The 20,038-nt window shown below is 40.6% G+C and overlaps 1 protein-coding gene and 1 long non-coding RNA gene across 3 annotated transcripts in view; one reads left to right on the forward strand and one right to left on the reverse strand.

The window, feature by feature from the left end:
- Positions 1-8,778, forward strand: part of POC1B (POC1 centriolar protein B) — a 105,372-nt gene extending 96,594 nt beyond the window's left edge. For both annotated transcript variants that reach the window (XM_008143782.3, XM_054718807.1), the window contains 2 exons: positions 2,623-2,841; positions 7,284-8,778. In XM_008143782.3, the coding sequence (XP_008142004.1) occupies positions 2,623-2,841; positions 7,284-7,388 (324 nt within the window). In that variant the 3' untranslated portion in view covers positions 7,389-8,778. The remainder of the gene's footprint in view (positions 1-2,622; positions 2,842-7,283) is intronic.
- Positions 8,779-14,142: 5,364 nt separating this feature from the next.
- Positions 14,143-20,038, reverse strand: part of LOC114232324 (uncharacterized) — a 69,192-nt gene continuing 63,296 nt past the window's right edge. The window contains exon 3 of the long non-coding RNA XR_003618361.2: positions 14,143-14,246. This is a non-coding gene — a long non-coding RNA (uncharacterized LOC114232324). The remainder of the gene's footprint in view (positions 14,247-20,038) is intronic.

Here is a 20,038-nt window from a genome sequence, read left to right on the forward strand (position 1 = left end):
GCACTGCTGGTGGGAATGCAGACTGGTGCAGCCACTGTGGAGAACAGTATGGAGTTTCCTCAAAAAACTGAAAATGGAACTCCCATTTGACCCAGTAATCCCACTCCTGGGAATATATCCGAAGAAACTAGAAAAACCAATCAGAAAGGATATATGCACCCCTATGTTCATAGCAGCACAATTTACAATAGCTAAGATTTGGAAACAGCCTAGGTGCCCGTCAGCAGATGAGTGGATCGGAAAACTGTGGTACATCTACACAATGGAATACTATGCTGCCATAAAGAAGAAGGAATTCTCATCATTTGCAGCAACCTGGATGGAATTGGAGAACATTATGCTAAGTGAAATAAGCCAGTCAATGAAGGAAAAATACCACATGATCTCACTCATTTAGGGATAGTAAAGAACATTATAAAGTGGTGAACAAAAAGATAGATACAGAGACAGTAAAGCATCAAACAGACTTTCAAAGTACAGGGGGAAAGTTTGGGAAAGGTGGGGGAGTTATGAAATCAAACGAAGGACTTGTATGCATGCATATAAGCATAAACAATGGACGCAAAACTCTGGGGGGGGAGGGCATGTGTGGGTGTGGGGTGGGGGGGGTAATAGTAAGATATGTACACATATAATACCTCAATAAAATTATTAAAAAAAAAAAGAGTTCTTTAAGTGTTCTTCATGCAAGTTTCATATAAATATATGATTTATAAATATGTTCTCCCATTCTGTGGGTTTTCCCCATTTTCTTGTTGATATTTTTGATGCATGAAAGTTTTTAATTTTGATAAGGTCCTATTTATTTACTTACTTATGTGTATTTTTGGTGTTATGTATAAGAAGCCTCTATGTACTCTAAGGTTAGGAAATTTTACTTCTATGTTTTCTTTCAATGTTTTTATAGTTTTTTCCTTATATATAAGTCTATGATCCATTGTATTTTATGGATGAATGAGTTAATTTTGTGAATGAGTTAATTTTGTATATGATGTGAGGTAAGGGCCCAAATCCACTCTTTTCCCAGCACCGTTTGTTGAAAAGACACCGTTTATCCCATTAAATGGTCTAGCAACTTTGTCAAAAATCAAACGACCGTAAATGGAAGGGTTTATTTTTAGACTCTGAATTCTAATCCATTGATCTGTATGTCTATCTTTATGCCAGTGCCACACTGTCTTGAATACTGTAGTGTTGTAGTAAGTTTTGAAATTAGGAAGTATGAGTTCTCTAACTTTGTTCTTTGGTTCTATGGTGGCTATTCTGGGAACCTTGCATTCCCATAGGAATTTTAAGATCAGTTTGCTAATTTCTTTTAAAAAGGCAGCTGGGATTCTCATAAGGATTGGATTGAATCTGTATATATTAATTTGGGGAGTATTGCCATTTTAACAATACTAAGTCTTGTGGTCCATGAACCTGAGATATGGGATGTCTTTCCATTTCTTTAGATCTTCAATTTCTTTCAATATGGTTTATAGTTAGTATACAAGTCTTGTACTTCTTTTATTAAATTTATTTCTAAGTACATTTTTTATGCTATTGTAAGTGGAATTGTTTTCTTAATTGTATTTGCAGATTGCTCACTGACATATTTTGAGGTTTTTTTTCTGCGTCTTTATTTTATTGTGGTAAAATATACATAACATAAAACTTAGATTTTAACCATTTCTAAGTGTAATTCACTGGCATTAAGTAAGTATTCACAATGCTATTGTAACCATCCCCAGTATCTATTTTAAGAACTTTTTCATCATTCCAAACAGAAACTCTGTACCCATTAAACAATAGGTACATAACTCTACATTTCCCTCCTCCCAGCTCACAGTAACCGCTCCTCTACTTTCTGTCTCTCAATTTGCTTATTCTAGGTACCACATGTATGTAGAATTATACAGTATTTTCTTTTGTTCTGGCTTATTTCACTTAGCATAATGTTCATCCATATTGTAGCATATATCAGAATTCCATTTATGTTTATGGCTAAGTAGAAGTCTATTGTTTATACATTTATCTGATGATGGATATTGAGTTGTTTCCATCTTTGGCTATTTTGAATAATGATACTATTCACATTGGTATATGAGTACTGTTCAAGTTCCTGCTTTCAATTACTTTAGATATATATCTAGGAGTGGAATTGATCATATGGTAATTCTATGTTTACCTTTGTGAGGAGCAGTGAAACTGTTTTTACAGGAACTGCAGTATTTTATATTCACATCAGCAATACACAAGGGTTCCAATTTCTCCACATCCTCACCAATACTTGTTATTTTCCACTTTTTTAAAATAAAAATCACCTTAATGAATGTGATATTTGATTAAGAATTAGAGTGCATCTAACAATCTTTTAATGATAGAATAGCTAATCCCTCAGACAAATACATGCAAAATGCAGTCCATTGAAAAAAATCAAGGAAAATTGTGAATTTTCTGTGTTAATTTTTAGCTTTATTTCCTTGTTATAATTGTAATTTCCATACTTTGTCATAGTTGAGGATAAACAATTAAAGGAAAGCTGGGCTTTTAGAAGAAGAATATTGAAAAGTTTTACTTATATATTATTTTAAAGTTTGGGCAATGTAACGAAGTCTTTCTCTTCTTTCCATGATGTCAAAGACAACGGACACTGTTGTTAGAACTCTACCAGATAAGGATGAAGAGCTGTGCAAATATTTCTTGAATCCTTCTTTAATGTCATCAGAATATCCACGAACAACCTTGAAAAAGAAATCAGAAGACATGAGCGACCTCCCTTCTGAGAGTCAAAGAAGCATACCACTCGCTGTGACTGAAGCTTTAGAGCATATTATGGAACAGCTCAATGTTTTGACACAGGTGAATTGCTATGCTTTGCACTGCGGGGCAAGATATGCAGAACAATCCTGGTTACAGCAGGTTGTAGAATTAGCAGAGTAGGGGTAAATTCTTTTTTCGTAGAAAGGCAAGCTCAAGGTGGCAGTCAGTATAGCAAGGAATACTCTGCTGAGCTGCTCTAGCAAGATCTTGTGGCGATAAGGTCAGAGCCTTGCTCGCTTTCTCTCTCTCTCTCTCTCTCTCTCTCTCTCTCTCTCTCTCTTTCTCTGTCTGTCTCTCTCTCTCTCTCGCTTTCTCTCTCTCTCTCTCTCTCTACCTACCTCTCTCTCTCTCTTTCTCTCTCTCTCTCTGTCTGTCTGTCTGTCTGCTGTATCTTTCATCCAGGGGCCAGAAGGGAGCGGTAGAGACTATAAAGAATAGAGGTGGCAGCGTTTTGATCTGGGTAGTAATGTTTTAGCCTAAGAAGTTTTGATATGTTCAGATTAGGACATTTTCAGTAGCATATTTAGGGCCATAAGATTAATTATTAATTAATTAATTAATATTTATTGGGATCAATTATTTATTATTGGGATTAATTATTTCTGCTTAGAAAGAACTACTGGCAGTGTTTACAGTTCTTCACTCTGAAGGTATTCTTGCTATCCCCTCATTCCAGAGCTTCTTGCATTGATGCTGAGTTCCTCTGCAGGTGATGGGGTTTTGCATTCCCATTTTAGAATCTTACCAGTTTACCTTTGCAAAGAAGGAACACCGTGGATGTTAATATACCAAAGGTCTTCCATCCCCTGGTCAGGAGATATAGACGTCATTTAAGGGGAGTGTTGTGTTGAAACCACCAAAGGTTTCTCTTCCAGCTTCGCTGATTCAGTGTTTCCTTTGAAGAAGTTTTCTGTTGTTCCTCTTTGATACACAGACTAAAAATGCCAGTATTCATCAGAACGGACTTGTCACAGTTATAAGAAGAGGCTGTAATGTGATCTAGATATGTCAATTACTTTTCCAGAATAAATATTTCAAGTTGAAATAGGTCTTACATAGAAATAATCTAATTCTATTCTCAGCCCTGTCTATACATTATAATCACCTGGGTAGTTCATAAGCATTCAGATGTCCTATTCTCATCTCCAGAGAATTCATTTACATCGGTCTGTGGTAAGGTCTTTCAATCACCCCATGTGGTTTTGTGTGATAGCCAGGGTTAGAGCCACTCAATACAGAGTCAAACATTCAGCTCCATGCGGATTCAGTCCTGGCTGGCCTGCTCCCCACACTGCCCCGACTGCCTCAGCTGCCCTCTTGCATGCAGTGTTGAGTCCTCAGACACCTCTCCCACGTGAATGTTTTCATTCTCCACTCTTTCAGCTTCACAATCCATTTCTACTTCCTTTGGCCTGATTCACAGATAAATGAATCACGTTAAGCTTTATTGAATGTCTGCATGATTTTTTATCTTCAATTTTGAATAGCTGGCTGGCTTTTACGTATAAAAGTGGTTAAAAGCAGGCACTGCACACTTGCAAAACATGAACAGTGAATCTGTGGGCCAGGACCAAGTAACACAAACATGTTCTGATTCACTTTATTTACAGATGACTGGCCTTCTAACTCAGCTGCAGTGTTACCATCTTTACTGAACTATAATTAGAAATAAATTTAAATGAAATTATGTTTAGATGGTAGATGAATGGAGTCTATTGTTAAAGGTGTTGATAATATTTTTAACAGCTTTAGCATATGGAATTGTGATAATGTATGTAAAGTATCTGGTAAAATGCTTGACTCATAGTAGGCACTCAAGAAATAGCAGAATATATTACCAGCATCATTGTTATTTTTAACTTGTCATGATCTGTACTATCAAATATGAAAGCAAAAGCTATAAATAATGACAGTTTTAAAAATTGGTTACCTTCAAAGGATGATAGAGCACTAATTCATTATCTTGAAGCTTGCTGCTGAAATAACCAAGCATTTACCCGGCCTTTCCCCTATGAGCTCTACCACTGCATAACCAAATAGTAGGTGAGGGAAATGTCTCTTATTTATAAATTATCCTAACTAATATATTTTTAAAGATAGAATTGAATATCATCACTTACAACTCCCAAGAATTAAGAGCTCTCAGCATTGAGTAATTACTAACATTATGAAAAGAGAAACAACCAAACCTTAGTAATGTGCCTTCTAATGAAAGAACAGACCACCACTTATAGTCTTACCAAGGGATCTAGCCTAAGTCTTACCAGCCTGTGAATCCAACTGCCAAATGACCGAAGACAAGGAGGGTAGAAGAGCAGACTGTGCTGGACCTGGGTGTTCCATTCCTAAAGTCCAGACTGGTGGGAACTCTTCCTTCACATGGCATGAGCCTGACAGCAAACAACTTGTAAAGAAAAGGAGGAGAAGGGATAGCAGCCTGTCCTATATAATAAAAGGCTAATATGCAAATTGTCCCCTCGACCAGGAGTTAGACCAGGAGTTCAACCAGGGGCAGGGCTGGCTGGCCAACCACCCTCAGCCCCTCCCCCCGGCCAGCCCCACCCCCAACGCCCCCTCCCGACGTCAGGGGTGGGCCAGCCAGCCAACTGCCTGCGGTCCCTCCCCCCGGCCAGCCCCACCCTCGATCGGTCCCCCTACCCCGATTGGAGCAGGCTGGCCAGTCCCCACCGGTGCATGAATTCATGCACCGGGCCTCTAGTCCTACCTAATAAAATAGTAATATGCAAATTGACCGCAACTTCACCACTCCCACCAGCCAATCAGGGCGAGTATGCAAATTAACCAACAAAGATGTTGGTTAATTTGCATACACTGAGGGAGGGAGGAGTGAAGACAACTTAGAAGGTAGAGGGAGGAAAAGCGGAAAGCAAGGTGGCTGCCAGAGGGAAAGCCTGGGCGGGGAGGGGAGGGGAGGGACGGAGCGGGGCGGGCGGCAGCGGCGCGCGGGTGCAGGCACTGGCTGGGGCTGCAACGGTGGCGGCGGCGGCAGCGCACGTGGCCCCAGCGGCCGCTTGCAGGATTCTTACTGCAAATGGGCTACTAGTTGATTAATAAAAGATGAAATGCGTATCAACTCTTTAAAATGGGTATGACAAAATTAAAGTGTCTAGGGATGTACACCCTAAAGATAAAATGATAAAGAAATAAAAGAAAATGGTACTGTAATGGTCAGGATAGTAACTGTTAAGAGGGCAGGCAGGAGTGGTGATTCTGACAGACACCTGGAAAGGCACCTGGGTGGCTGGCAGAGTTCTAGTGCTGGACCTGGGTGCTGATTAGAAGAGTGTTTTTCTCATGAGAAGTCATCGTAACACATCCCTTATGTGGCTTCCTGAATCTGTTTTATCCTATATAATAAAAGGCTAATATGCAAATCGACCAAACAGCCGAACAACTGGTTGCTATGAGGCACACTGACCACCAGGGGGCAGATGCTCAATGCAGGAGCTGCTCCCTGGTGGTCAGTGCGCTCCCACAGTGGGAGCGCTGCTCAGCCAGAAGCCCTGAGCCGGGCTCATGGCTGGCACAGTGGCGGTGGCAGGAGCCTCTCCCACCTCCACACAGCACTAAGGATGTCTGACTAACGGCTTGGGCCTGCTCCCCACTCCCCATGGGAAGCAGGCGTAAGCCATCAGTCGGACATCCCCTGAGGGCTCCCAGACTGCGAGAGGGTACAGGCCAGGCTGGGAGACACCCCCCCCCCAAGTGCACGAATTTCATGCACTGGGCCTCTAGTTTTATAATAAAAGTTGTTTTAAAAGATGTAAAAGACTGAAGATGAAGTCAATATCACAAAAAATTCGATTTCCCAAATTTGAGTAGTCATTGTGTGTGTGTGTGTGTGTGTGTGTGTGTGTGTGTGTGTGTAGTCATATACTTATTTATATTAGCTGAAGGCATTAGACTAGCTAAGATTCATCATGTCCTGTGTGCCAGGCACTAGCTGAGGCATTTTTGATGCATCATTTCATTCAGTCTTCCTAACAACCCTTTGAAGTGCTTTATCATCTTTGGGACATGAGAACTAGAGGCAATCATTATGGTTTTTTCAAAGTAAACTAGGTAGCCAGCTGTCTAAGTTGGTATAGATATGATCTATCATTGACTGTGATAGAATAGCCAATGATGGGCTAGGCATGTGACATTGTACCGCGCGCCCCACTCCCCATACCACTTAGATCTCCGCATGTGGCCTCTTTTCTGGCATGATGCTTTGGGAGATCTTTTCTGTTTTTCCTCAAATGCATCAGTTTTTGTTTTGTTTTGTTTTTCTTTTCTTCAAACTGCTTGACAGTGCTTTGCCCTGGAGTAGAGCCCAGAGGCAGAGCAAGTTCTGGGGCCCATTTTTGAGCCAACTTCCTGGCAAAAGGGTAGGCATTCCAGTTCTAAGAGGACCTCCTCTGCAGAAATTATCATCATTGTCCTCATCATCATTGATTATTTTGTTCTCCTTTCTGCAGACTGTTTCAATCTTGGAACAGCGATTGACTTTGACAGAGGATAAGCTGAAAGACTGCCTTGAAAATCAGCAAAGGCTTTGCAACGCCATGCAACAGAAAATCTAAATAGAAAAGTGTGAGCAGAGGCACGATGAATGAGCGCATGTACATACACAGGAAGGCCGTGCAGGAGTCTCCATGGGACACAACCATGTGCTAATCATCATGGCATTTCTTACAAGGGTGAGCAACAGAAGAAAGGGCATAATTAAGGATGAACTTAAATTCACAAATCAATGTCAAGGACTATTTCAAATCATTACCATTTATGATTGCAGTAATAAAGTGATACGCATTCAAGTGGCTCTCTATTTTCCCCATATTATTTTCCCCATGTAGTCTAAACCCCACCAGAAAAGTAACCAACTCTTTGGATTGCATTGTTAAATCATTTCAGATGAACTATGTTCATGCAATTCCTTAAAGCAATTAATATATTTTTTTAGTGAGCACCCTTAGGGTGAAATAACTCACCTCTCAAATAGCATCCTATATGTTCAAAGGAAACATTTATCCTTTCTTACCAAAGCCTTGAAAAGATGACCGTATAAATATTTCCAAAACACAGAATTTCCACAGCAAGATTACACTTATTTTAATTAGCCAAGTACATGTATGACATAGGTCAGTGGGCTTTTATTTAATGTATGTTTTATATTGTTTATCTTTGACCAACCTGAAAGAAAATAAAGTTAAAAATATGTGAAGCACACATCTTTCTTTCATAGCTGAATGCCGTGAATGATTTGAGTTGTATTTTAACTTGTAATCTCAGTTTACAAAGATTACGTTACTATTATTTCATTCAGCTCAAAAGCCAGAATGATGCAGCAGCAATACTTACAGATATACACCATGTATGTTCACATGCTTCAGAAATGTTGCTTGGTATGATTTTCGCAGCTGAATAATGGGTACTTTAAAAAATACATTCACATAATCACAATTGAATGAATTGTGATTTGAAACTAAATGGAAATGAGCCAGGTGTGCTAAAAGATCTTGGTTACAAGTTAAGAATTTTGTTTTAGCTTAAGCAAAATAAGAGATTAAATTGGAAAAAAAGCAACATGAATTTTAGCTTGCTTTTCTGTTAACCTATATCAAGGACAAAGAGGGTGTGAGAAGATGGTCTATAGGTAACATGGGGAAAATGCTATGCATGTGTTGGAAAACAAGAAAAAGTGAAGTCCTATTTATGTAGGAGTCTTTCTATATGTAGAAATTTTTCTCAAAGCAACTTCAGTTGTATCAGTGAGGTGGTTTTTTATTATCTCATGTTTTAAGTGCCTTTTTATATCATATATAAACTTCTAGACATTTTCAAGAGTCTATACAGACTAAGTGGCAAGTATTTTTATAAACTCATTGAGAAGATTAAGTAAAAAATGAAATGTCATACTGGCTTTGTTTACTCTTTTTTATACTTCCAACAATAAAGACATTTTACCCATTAAAAAAAAATGTTCCTTTCTTTTTTTAATGATTGAAACCTGGAAATACTAAACTTGTTATTATCTGGCTGGTTCCATTTTAATGTGCATAACAACCTCCTGGAAAACCTGTCATAACGGTTTCCTGGGCCCCATTCCCAGAGTTTATGATTCAGTAGGTCGCTGGGGCCCAATAACGTGCATCTCTAAGAAGCTCCAGGGGAAGGCAGATGTTTGTTGGCCTGAAGCCCACACTTTAGAAACCATTGATCTAGCTATAGCCACTGCTTACAGCATGATGCTGCCACATACTTTTATAGTCATCACAGACCTTTATGAGTGATATAGAAACAGTGATGGTATAAATTAAAATGCCTTGAAACTTTTTCAAGAGAGTCATTTAATTGCGCCCCCTGCCCCCCCATATTTTAAGCTTTTGCAGATTGTCCTTGGTGTTTACCGGATTCCAGCCTCTCATCTTTTCTGACTTGTATATTCAGCTGCCTGATGAACATCTCCACTTAGAAGATTAGTCTAAATACGTCCAAAACTAAACTCTGCTGCCCACAGCCCCCCCTCCCCCACCAGCCAGTTCCTCTTCTAGTCATCGCATCTCAATAAATGGCAACCCCCCCTTCCCGGTGCTTGGGCTGAAGACCTGGAAGTGAGTCATCTTCAACTCTTCTCTCACACCACACGTTCCACTCCCTTAGTGCATCTTGTCAGAACAGATGAAAACCTGACCGCATCTCACCTCCTACATCACCCACCATCATCTCTTACCTGGACGACTGCAGTTAATTCCAGCTGGTCTCCCTCCTGTCACCTTGTACAGCAGGCCAGAGTGGTTCTTGAAAACCCGAGTTAAAACCGTGACTCTTTGCCCCAAAACCCTTCAGGTCTTCCCATCATAAAAGCCCAGGACGTTGTACATGGTGTGCTCCCTTTCCAGCTCCTCTTGGACCCGCACCCCTCCCCATTGAGTCACCCTCACTCCCTCACTGACCTCTGGCCATAGTGGCCTCTCTGCTTCCATTTGAAGAAGCAAATAAGCTCCCACCTGAGGGGATTTGTGCTTGCCATTTCCTCTGCCCCAAACGCTCTGTTCTCGGGTATCATAACACTCCAGCCTGCTCACCCAGCCCTGCTCACAGACTGCCTTTCCAGCAGGCTCTCCCTAATGGCCCTGTATGAAACAATAACCCTCCATCCACTCCCTGCGTATCGGGTACAACAGATCGCAACAGGATACAGTTCTGCCTCTTCCACTGGGATGTGACCTTCTCAAAGGGCTGTCATCTAACTGTCATCGCTAGATTGCCCACCTCGCACCTTGCATCATCCATAGGAAAAGCTAACCAAATAGTTGTTGCATAAGTGAGGATTTTCATTTATTCAAGGGGCTTTAAAACATTGCCAAAAGCAGTAAAAACTAGACTGAGTGGACTAGAGGAAATGACATTTCTATGTTAGAGGCTTTAGATCTAAATTTAGATGTAAATTTTAGATGCTTAATGTTGGGGGCTGAATGGGCATTGTTCTGGCCTGCTATTTGTTTTATAGATCAGTCCTTAAATGCATAGTGTTTTTTTTTGTTGTTGTTGTTTTATATATTTTATTGATTTTTTTTTTTTTACAGAGAGGAAGGGAGAGGGATAGAGTTTGAAACATCGATGAGAGAAAAACATTGATCAGCTGCCTCCTGCACACCCCCTACTGGGGATGTGCCCGCAACCAAGGTACATGCCCTTGACTGGAATCGAACCTGGGACCCTTGAGTCCACAGGCCGATGCTCTATCCACTGACCCAAACCGGTTAGGGCTTAAATGCATAGTGTTTAATGCCAGAAAGACTTGAGTGCAAATTCCATCTTTGCTTTTCTGTAGTAGTGTGACTTTCAGGAAAGATACAAAGCAGAAATTTCCCTAACTATTAAAGGTGAAAACAATAATGTGAATTGTGTTTGTGAAATGATTAGCACAAGTTCAGTAAAAGTTAAGTACTCAATAAATGTAGCTATTATTGCTATTAATTATTTTATTTTACTGGACTGCATTTCTAAATAATAGGATTTCAACTATAACTATGGAAAAGATACAAAGACTAATATTAACCCTTTGCACTCGCTTGCTTTTTTCTCGATTCCTTTATTCTAATGCTAACCGTGTTGAGTCACACTCGACATCCAAGTGCAAAAGGTTAAATGGTGTGGACAAAAAACGGGGGGATTCTGTGCAAAGTATACCTCATAGGATGATCTTTTGATAAATTATTAGCTGCACAGGTTTTGGTGGATAGTCACAGGCGTATAATTTCTTTATTAAAAAGCTTGTCTTTGCCCAGCCAGTGCTGCTCAGTGGTTGAGCATCAACCCAGGAACCAAAGTGGTCACCAGTTCAATTCCTGGTCAGGGCACATGCCCAGGTTGTGGCCTCAATCCCCAGTAGAGGGCATGCAGGAGGCAGCCAATCAATGATTCTCTCTCATCATCACTCTCTCCCTCTCCCTCCCTCTCTCTCTAAAAATCAATAAAAATATATTAAAGTACACTTTCTTCTTATTTAAAAAACAACAACAGGAAAATACAACCTTGTCTTTGCCTTAATCAAGCCCTGTCCATTGTTTTGTGCATCTAGGTTAAAACACCTTTGAAATGCCCCCTTTCAGACCTTCCTTCTTATAATCCAATCCTGGTTTTGCTTTCTCCCACCCTCATGCAATCTTTCTTACATTCCCTCTTTAATTTCAAATTTTGCATAAAGGAAACTGCAAAACTTATTCTCCAGAGCATTTGAGATCTTGCTCTCTTGCATGTCATTCAGCTTTGATTCAAACTCATAAAAATGCTTTACAAGTTTGGAAGTTCTTACATTGACAGTGATAACAAATGAAAGCATGGTACTTAATCCAAAATTAGAATTTTATTTTATTTAAAAGTTCAACAACAATAATAAATCTATTAGGAGATTCGATTTTCATACACAGAAAACTGCAAGGTTCAGGCCAAATGTTGGCCATTGAACGACTCCAGAGGAACTCAACCTGAGAATAAATTTGCTATAATTGTCTACATACACTGAGTGGCCAGATTATTATTATCTCTGAACACATAATAATCTTGCCACTCAGTGTATATATGTATACACTGCTGGAGGGACCCTGCTCACTCTGCAGACGCCGGGGAGGGACCGTGGGAGGTTGGCTCCAGGGCGCGTCTGGCCCATCTGGCCCAGTTCCGCCCCGCCGGCCACCTTCTAATTAATTTCCTTTCAATGTGCACGAATCCGTGCACCAGGTCACTAGTCCTAAATAAAGATGAGACAAAAACAGGAAGTAGAAGAAGGGCCTGGAATGTGAACCAGCCCACAACCCATACCATCCTGGCCCTTTGACCACTTGGAGAACAGGTATTATTACTGCCTTTTCTCTAAAGACAAGGCAGTCCAGATTCTCACTTAACTCTTCATTCATATTTAGAACAAACTTGGGAGCTTATTATTCCCAAGATAAATTCTATACATCTAAAAGAATTGGGAGATAAACCATCTGCCCCTGGGTAGCTGAGAGAAAAAAAAATTAATACTAGGAAGTATTGACAAATAATCATGCTCAATTCAATAGCAAATTTAATTATAAAAACAGGTGGGTCTATCTTAGTATTCACATGGAATTATACCATCAATACACTATATGCTTCATTTCCCCTTATGGCTTATTCAATGTTTTGCCTTAGCAAGTCACGAGGTTTCAACGTTACGCACCAGAGGATTTATGAATGTACATTGAGTCTAGGAACACAGTGTGATTGCCAGGTTGTCCTCTATAAGCCCTAACTGTGACTCAGCCAGGTACACAATGGCAGCCTGAGCTTAGGAAAATAGGTCAATGTTTTGCCAAGAGGCAGAGGTGAATGGGGGTGAGGAGGGTGTGCACAGCTCCTTTTTTCCTTGCGGAAGACTACATCCGTTGCATTTTCTTTTGGGTTAAATCTGAAACTTGTTCCTATTGAAAAATAAAGACTCTGATTTAAGATTTTGTTCATATTAAAGTAGATTTCACAACAAAAGCAGTAGGAGAAATAGCTTGATCAGCTAAAACTTCTAAATGTATAAAGCAAAAAGTACACGAATAGAAAAAATTGACAGAAATACAACACATAATTGGGAATATCAACAGTTTATGAGTAGAATTTAGTTAATCCATGTGATATAAAATTACACAAAATTAATAAGACAGATTTAACATGTATAAAGAACAACATGGTGCCCTGGCCGGGGGGCTCCGTCGGTTGGAGCATCACCCCATACACCCAAAGTTTGCAGGTTTGATTCCCAGTCAGGAAATACATACCCAGGTTATAGGTTCGATCCTGATCGGGACACATATGGGAGGCAACTAATCAATGTTTCTTTTCTCTCTCTCTCTCTCTCTCTCTCTCTCTCTCTCTCTCTCTCTCTCTATCTCTCTCCCTCCATCCCTCCTTCTCTCTCATTAATTAAAAATACATATCCTTGTGTGAGGATTGAAAAAAAAAAAAACCTACGTGGTAATATGAGTAAATATGCTTTTTTTTTTGCCCAAGTGCATTACAAACAAAAATTTTTTCTGGATCACACAATGTAAGTAAGTCATAAATCCATCCTCCATAGATCCAGAGAATAAATCATAAAATTAGAAATAACAAAATAAAATGCTCAATAACATAGAAAATATGGGAAAGAAAACTTAATATCCACTAAATAATATTTGGGCCAGAGACAAACCCCCAAAAGGTTGTGATTTTTAAATACAAATAGAAAGGCAATGTGTCAAATTAAATGGAATATGGCTAAAACCGTGAAAATATGGCCAAGCATCTTCCTAAAAGTGTAAAGTGTGGTCATAATAAGTGAAAGCAAAATATAACAAAGTTAAAATAAGAAATATGAAAAACAGTGTCTCTGAAACTTTTAATGTTAAAATTTAACCAAAAAACTTGTTTTACTTCAAGAGTAATTAATTAAAACATCGTTAACTTAGAATTCAGTCATTTGGGTTAGCATTGAACATTTTAAAAGTAAATCTCAACCGCAAATCAGAATGTAAACATTTCAGAAACACATCTAGCAGAAATGTGACTTATGTTCTTATTTATTTCAAGATTTTTTTAGTGGTTCTTGAGTAGTACCTACTTAGTAGTACTTTCACCTCGCCCTGTGTGGACAGGAGATGGAGATGTCAGGTGAGCACTGGTGTAGCTGCTTTGACACAAACCCTTCCCCCTTTGCTGCCAGGCCCTAAGCCTTCCGCAGACTCCCCGTGCGGAACAAAAAGTCTGACGAGGACAGATTTGTAAAGTAGCATATGGGCCTTGCGCGAACAGGGAACTCTTCACTTCCATCTCATTCTTTGTACAGCTCTGTCATTAAGAAAATGTATCCTCTGCATTGTTCTTGGCCCCTGTTCATCTCAGTGACTCGAAACCATGGCTTGGCAGGATGAGGATGGCTCCTGTCAAAATTTAAAATAGTTATTTCACAATGATTTAGTGTTGACAAAATAATACTTGTAAATTTTTTTGAAAAATACAAAGGAAAAGGAAGAAAAAAATAAAAGCATGTATCACTTTCTCATCACTTTTGGATCACTGCTCTGCCTACTCAAGGACCCACCCCGGTTTGCCCAGGTGCCCTGGGGCCAGGAGGAAGGGAAGTGAGGCTGGAGCTCCCTGGGGGACTGGCCCTGGGCGCATCCTCGACGGAAGGGAGCTTCTTGCTGGGCCGACTTCAGGACACTTGTGCATCCCATAATTCTAATGAAACACTATCGCTACCTCAGGTTGTTTCCCCTGCTTAATCCCCAAAGGAAATCCCTTTGCTTTTCGGAGATAAAAGTTAGTAGAACAAAGAGAAAGTCAGGGGAAGCGCAGGGCCTTTTGCTATAGAATTTCACTGAAGCCGGTCCAAGCCCGCAGGACGGAACCGAGGGCTATACTGTTTATTCCTACACCTGGATTGAATATCAAGGTCTGTGAGGAGATGAATCATTTAGAAACCTGATGTTCTTGTAGGGACTGTTGCTTTTTCAGAACTCTTAATAACAGCTGTGTCAAAGGCAAAACTCACATAAAGAGCTCAAAGTTTTTACATCCTCTTTCTGCACCGCTTTCAGCGAGCGAGAGTCAGAATTGCCAAGAGCAAAGGCCATGGTGCCCGGTGGTTTGATCACTCTCTGAGAGGAGAGAGCAAGGACGTAACATTCAGGGCAGAAGGGAATAAACTGATCAAGGTGGCGGTTCTTACTCAAGGGAACACCTGTCTAAGACTCTCATCATTTTCATCTTCATTTTCGCCATAAACTGAGTGATGAAGGCAAAAGACTCAGGACTTGATTTTGAACCAGATGGGATCATGAAAAATACATATAAAAGGAGCTGTGTCTTCAGAGGGTCCAGACTTAGTTGTTTCCAACACAGTACATGCTTATTTAAGAGAGGGCATCAAAGCTCAGCTCAGACCCCGCCGGGGCATTTGGAACTATAGACAGGAAGTAATTATACTGTCAATGTAAAAACCCAGAGATTATAAAATTCTGGACTGTATTCATCATTAATATAAGCATTTGATGTTTCAACTGTAATAACCCAATTGCTGTACAGCCAAAATGTCTTATAAGCAGCTCTTCTTTAAAACGTTATTAATTAATTTTTAAAATCTTTATTGCTGAGATTATTACAGATGTCTCCCTTTTTCCCCCCATTGCTCCCCTCCACCCAGTTCCCGCCCTGCCCCAGGCCTTTATTACCCTATTAGAGGCCTGGTGCATGGATTCATGCACCAGTGGGGTCCCTTAGCCTGGCCTGCACCCTCTCGCAATCTGGGACCCCTCGGAGGATGTCGAAGAGCCGGTTTCGGCCCAATTCCCGCAGGCCAGGCTGAGGGACCCCACGGGTGCATGAATTCATGCACTGGGCCTCTAGTATGCATATTAAGATCTTTGGTTAATCTCTTTCCGCCTTTCTCCCTTACCCTTCCCTCTGAGATTCATCAGTCTATTCCATGTTTCCATGCCTGTGGTTTCCGTTCCTGCATTGAATGTCTGCCCCATGGTGGTCAGTGCACATCATAGCTACCGGCTGATCGGCTGGTTGCTTAGGCTTTTATATATATACTAGAGGCCCAGTGCATGAATTCATGCATGGGTGGGGTTCCTTGGCCTGGCCAGGGATCAGGGCCCATCGGGGGGAGGGACTGTGGGAGGTTGGCTGGCCAGCCCCGATCAGGGCTGATGGGGGCTTGCCAGCCAGGGGAGGGACCATGGAAGGTTAGCTGGCCATAGGTTGGCTGTGGTAGTGCACTGACCACCAGGGGCAGCTCCTACATTGAGCATCTGCCCCCTGGTGGTCAGTGCACATCATAGCGACTGGTCGACCAGTCATAACGGTCGCTTAGGCTTTTATATATATAGATAGTCTGTGTCCATAGGTAATGCATATATGCATATATGATCTTTGGTTAATCTCTTCCCGCCTCCCCCTCCCTCCTTCCCGCTTAGATTCCTCATCCTGTTCCATGTGTCCATGCCTCTGGTTCTATTATATTCATTAGATTCCTTGTTCATTTATCTTAATTTTTAGATTAAATTATTGATAGATATGTATTTATTGCCATTTTATTGTTCATATTTTTTATCTTTTTTTTTTTCTTCTTCTTCTTAAAGAAGAGCCTTTAACATTTCTTGTAATACTGGCTTGGTGGTGATGAATTCCTTTAGCTTTTTCTTGTCTGTGAAGCTGTTTATCAACCTTCAATTCTAAATGATAGCTTTTCTGGGTAGAGTAATGTTGGTAATAGGTCCTTGCGTTTCATCACTTTGAATATTTCTTACCACTCCCTTCTGGCCTGCAAAGATTCTGTTGAGAAATCAGCTGACAGTCATATGGGTGTTCCCTTATAGATAACTGTTTTTCTCTTGATGCTTTTAAGATTCTCTCTTTGTCTTTAACCCCTGGCATTTTAATTATGATGTGTCTTGGTGTGGCCTCTTTGGGTTCCTCTTGTTTGGGACTCTCTGCATTTCCTGGACTTGTAAGTCTATTTCTTTCACCAGATAGGGGAAGTTTTCTGTCATTATTTCTTCAAATAGGTTTTCAATTTGCTCCCTCTCTTCTCCTTCTGTCATCCCCCCATAATGTGAATGTTGATAACCTTGAAGTTGTCCCAGAGGCTCCTTACACTGTCTTCATATTTTTTTTTCTTTTTGCTCTTCTAATTGGGTGTTTTTTGCTTCCTCATATTTCAAATCACAGATTTGATTCTCAGTGTCCTTTACTGTTGATTACCTGTAAATTATTCTTCATTTCAGTTTGTATATGCTTTATTTCTGACTGGTCCTTTTTCATGTCTTTGATGTTCTCACTAAGTTCCTGGAAATTCTCACTAAGTTCCTTGAAACTCTTGTTAAGTTCCTTGAGCATCCTTATAATCATGGTTTTGAACTCTGCATCTAATGGTTTGCATGCTTCCATTTCATTTAGTTCTTTTTCTGGAGATTTCTTCAGTTCTTTCATTTGTGACATTTTTCTTTGTCTCCACATTTTGGCTGCTTCCCTGTGTTTGTTTCTATGTGTTAGATAAAGCTGCTATGTCTCCTGGACTTAGTAGAGTGGCTGGGGAAGTAGGTGTCCTATAGGGCCCACTGGCTCAGCCTCCCTGCAGGGGCTGACTGGCAGACCCTGAGCGACGGATGAACAGATTGCTCTGACACCCGTTTCTGTGAAAGAGAGGGCTAAGGGTCTGTTTTACTTTAGAAATAAAAAGCAGTCCTGTTTGCCTGCCTTCTTAGGCTTTTATTGTTACAACAGCTTGAACTAAAATTAACCTCTAGATACAATCAGCAGGGTAAGTATCCTTGAGAAAGCACATGCTTCTACAAGGTCGGGTCGTTAAAGACTAAACATAGAGATTCTAGCAAAACACCTGGGGGATCGGACTTGTTTGGAAAAGTCAAGGCAGGGGTTGCTGCCTTTGGCAAGGTCCCCCCAGAGGCCCCTGACCTTTTGGAGAATCCTCCTTACAGACCTTCCAACCAAGTCCCGTGCTTCCCCACACCTAAACTGGGCTCTAGGTGCACCCCTGTGTGGGATGAGTGCACAGTCTTGTAGCTGAGCTTTGATTGCCGTTGGCATCACTGGGAGGAATTGACCTCCAGGCCAGTTGGCTGTGAGGAACACCTGTGACTACAGTGGAAGAGCTGCTGTGCAGGAGGCACCTATGTGGAGCAGGACTTGCTTCAGTGAGGCTTTGGTGCTCACTGAGCCTGCCCCTTGAGTGTGTTGCTCGTGGATGTGTAGAGTTGTAATATGGCATGATCTGAAGCTGCCCACCAGGGGCACTGGCTCTGGGGCCTCCCAGTAAGCAGCTCTTTTTAACCTTCTTCTGTAATACCCTTTACCTGATGTTGATCAAGTTGGTTGCTGATTCAGGTGGAGAGGCAAATGGGCATTCCGCACGCAAGTGTTTGGCCTCTACAGTATTTTGTTTTTCAAATTAGATGCCTATAATTAAAACTCAAATAATTTTACACAAAAATCCAGAATTTTTGCTTCTGTTGAAATATTGGAAGAGCCAGTATATATTGTTGCCATACATTACATATTACATATTGTATGTTACATTATTATATATTGGACATCAATTTCACACGGCAACAACTTCAAGCTCATGGGTCTGCTTGTCTTGGTGGCTGTGACCTGCTATGTCGAATCATTATCTGAACAGTGTGGCTTTGTGTGTCTCAAAGGCACAGTTCTCATAATGTTGTAGTCTTGGAAATGATAGAACTAAGGAAAACACACCTCTTTATTTATTTTTTATTGATTTTAGAGATAGAGAGGGAGGGAGAGAGAGAGAGAGAGACATCCATCGGCTGCCTCCTGCATGAGCCCTGACTGGAAATCGAACCACCACCTTCCGATTTATGGGCCTCTTCAACCAGCTGAGCTACACCGAACAGAGCACCTCTTGATTGTGAGGAAATGGAGGTATAGTGATAGATTAGTGTCAGGACCCGGGCCATAAGCACAGTCTCGTCACTCATGAGTCAGCCCTCTACTGTTTTGTGCTGCCTCCTTTCATTTACATTATATCTCAAAATGGTAAATCTATTTCAAAAACCATACAGCCTTAATCATATGTTAAATGGGGGGGGGGGGGGGGGGAAGGATCACACTACGTACAATATGATTGAAACTGTTAAAATAGTGCATTGAGAAAAGACTTTGGGTAGTGGCCCTAAGGAATTATTTTTCTATGTTCCAAACTTTCTTTAATGTGTTAACTTTTGTAGTAAAATAAAACCCTATTTTTAAACACATTGAGGCAGGCACTTTGCTTGGTCATGACAATCCCACTTTTCTTTGCCAGAAACTCACTTCCTCGCTTCCTTTGTAGCTCAGGTTGGCCATGTGCCTGCATCCTGACTAATGAGACGGAAGGGGAAGTCTTCTGGTTACTCAAGATATTAGACTTTCAGTCTTGAACATAGTTTTATGAAAATGCCAAGCAAAATTCTGGAGGCAGAAGTACAGATTCTAACCTTGAGTGGAAAAAACATACAAAAACATAGACCTTGCACCTGGTTTTAGATACCTCATTAAATAATATTTTATGGTCTTACACACTACTAGGTTTTCTCTTACTTGCCTCCAAAAAAATGGCTGCATGTAAGAACATTTACATGTTCTTTCAGTTAATCAACTCAATTTATATGTTCTTTCAGATAATCAACATGTTCTTTCAGATAATCAACTTCAGAACATTTACATGTTCTTTCAGATAATCAAGTTGAGTTTAGTTTTTTTTCCTTTCTTTCTTTTCCCAATAGTACCAAGTAAATTGAAATGAAAGCTAATACTTTTGATTATTTAATCCAATGAAGCGGGTTGTCAGGAGATCAATAGAAGACTTCACGCTTCTACCTTCAAGATAGTCATCCACTTTAGTTCATTTTCACACATTTGTTCTAATAATTCCTGGGTTCCCTGGGGCTGATCAGGCAGGGAAATCTTTATTCTGATCATTCAAAAAGATGGAAAGAAATGTACGTTTAATTTCATAAAAGTGTTCTGTTTATGCTGAAGATGCAGAGCACATGCTTAGCATAGGTTGTCATTTCATCTACTTCACTTGTGATGCTGATTATTGGGTGTGAGAAGGTGGGACTGGGAGATTTAGGGAGAGGAGCTGGGCACGATGAGGGAGGCAGAGAAGCGGAAGAGACTGGAAGCCATTTCATAATAATGA

This window comes from Eptesicus fuscus, chromosome 7 (assembly GCF_027574615.1).
Source record: "Eptesicus fuscus isolate TK198812 chromosome 7, DD_ASM_mEF_20220401, whole genome shotgun sequence".
In the NCBI taxonomy this organism is placed as follows: Eukaryota; Metazoa; Chordata; class Mammalia; order Chiroptera; family Vespertilionidae; genus Eptesicus; species Eptesicus fuscus.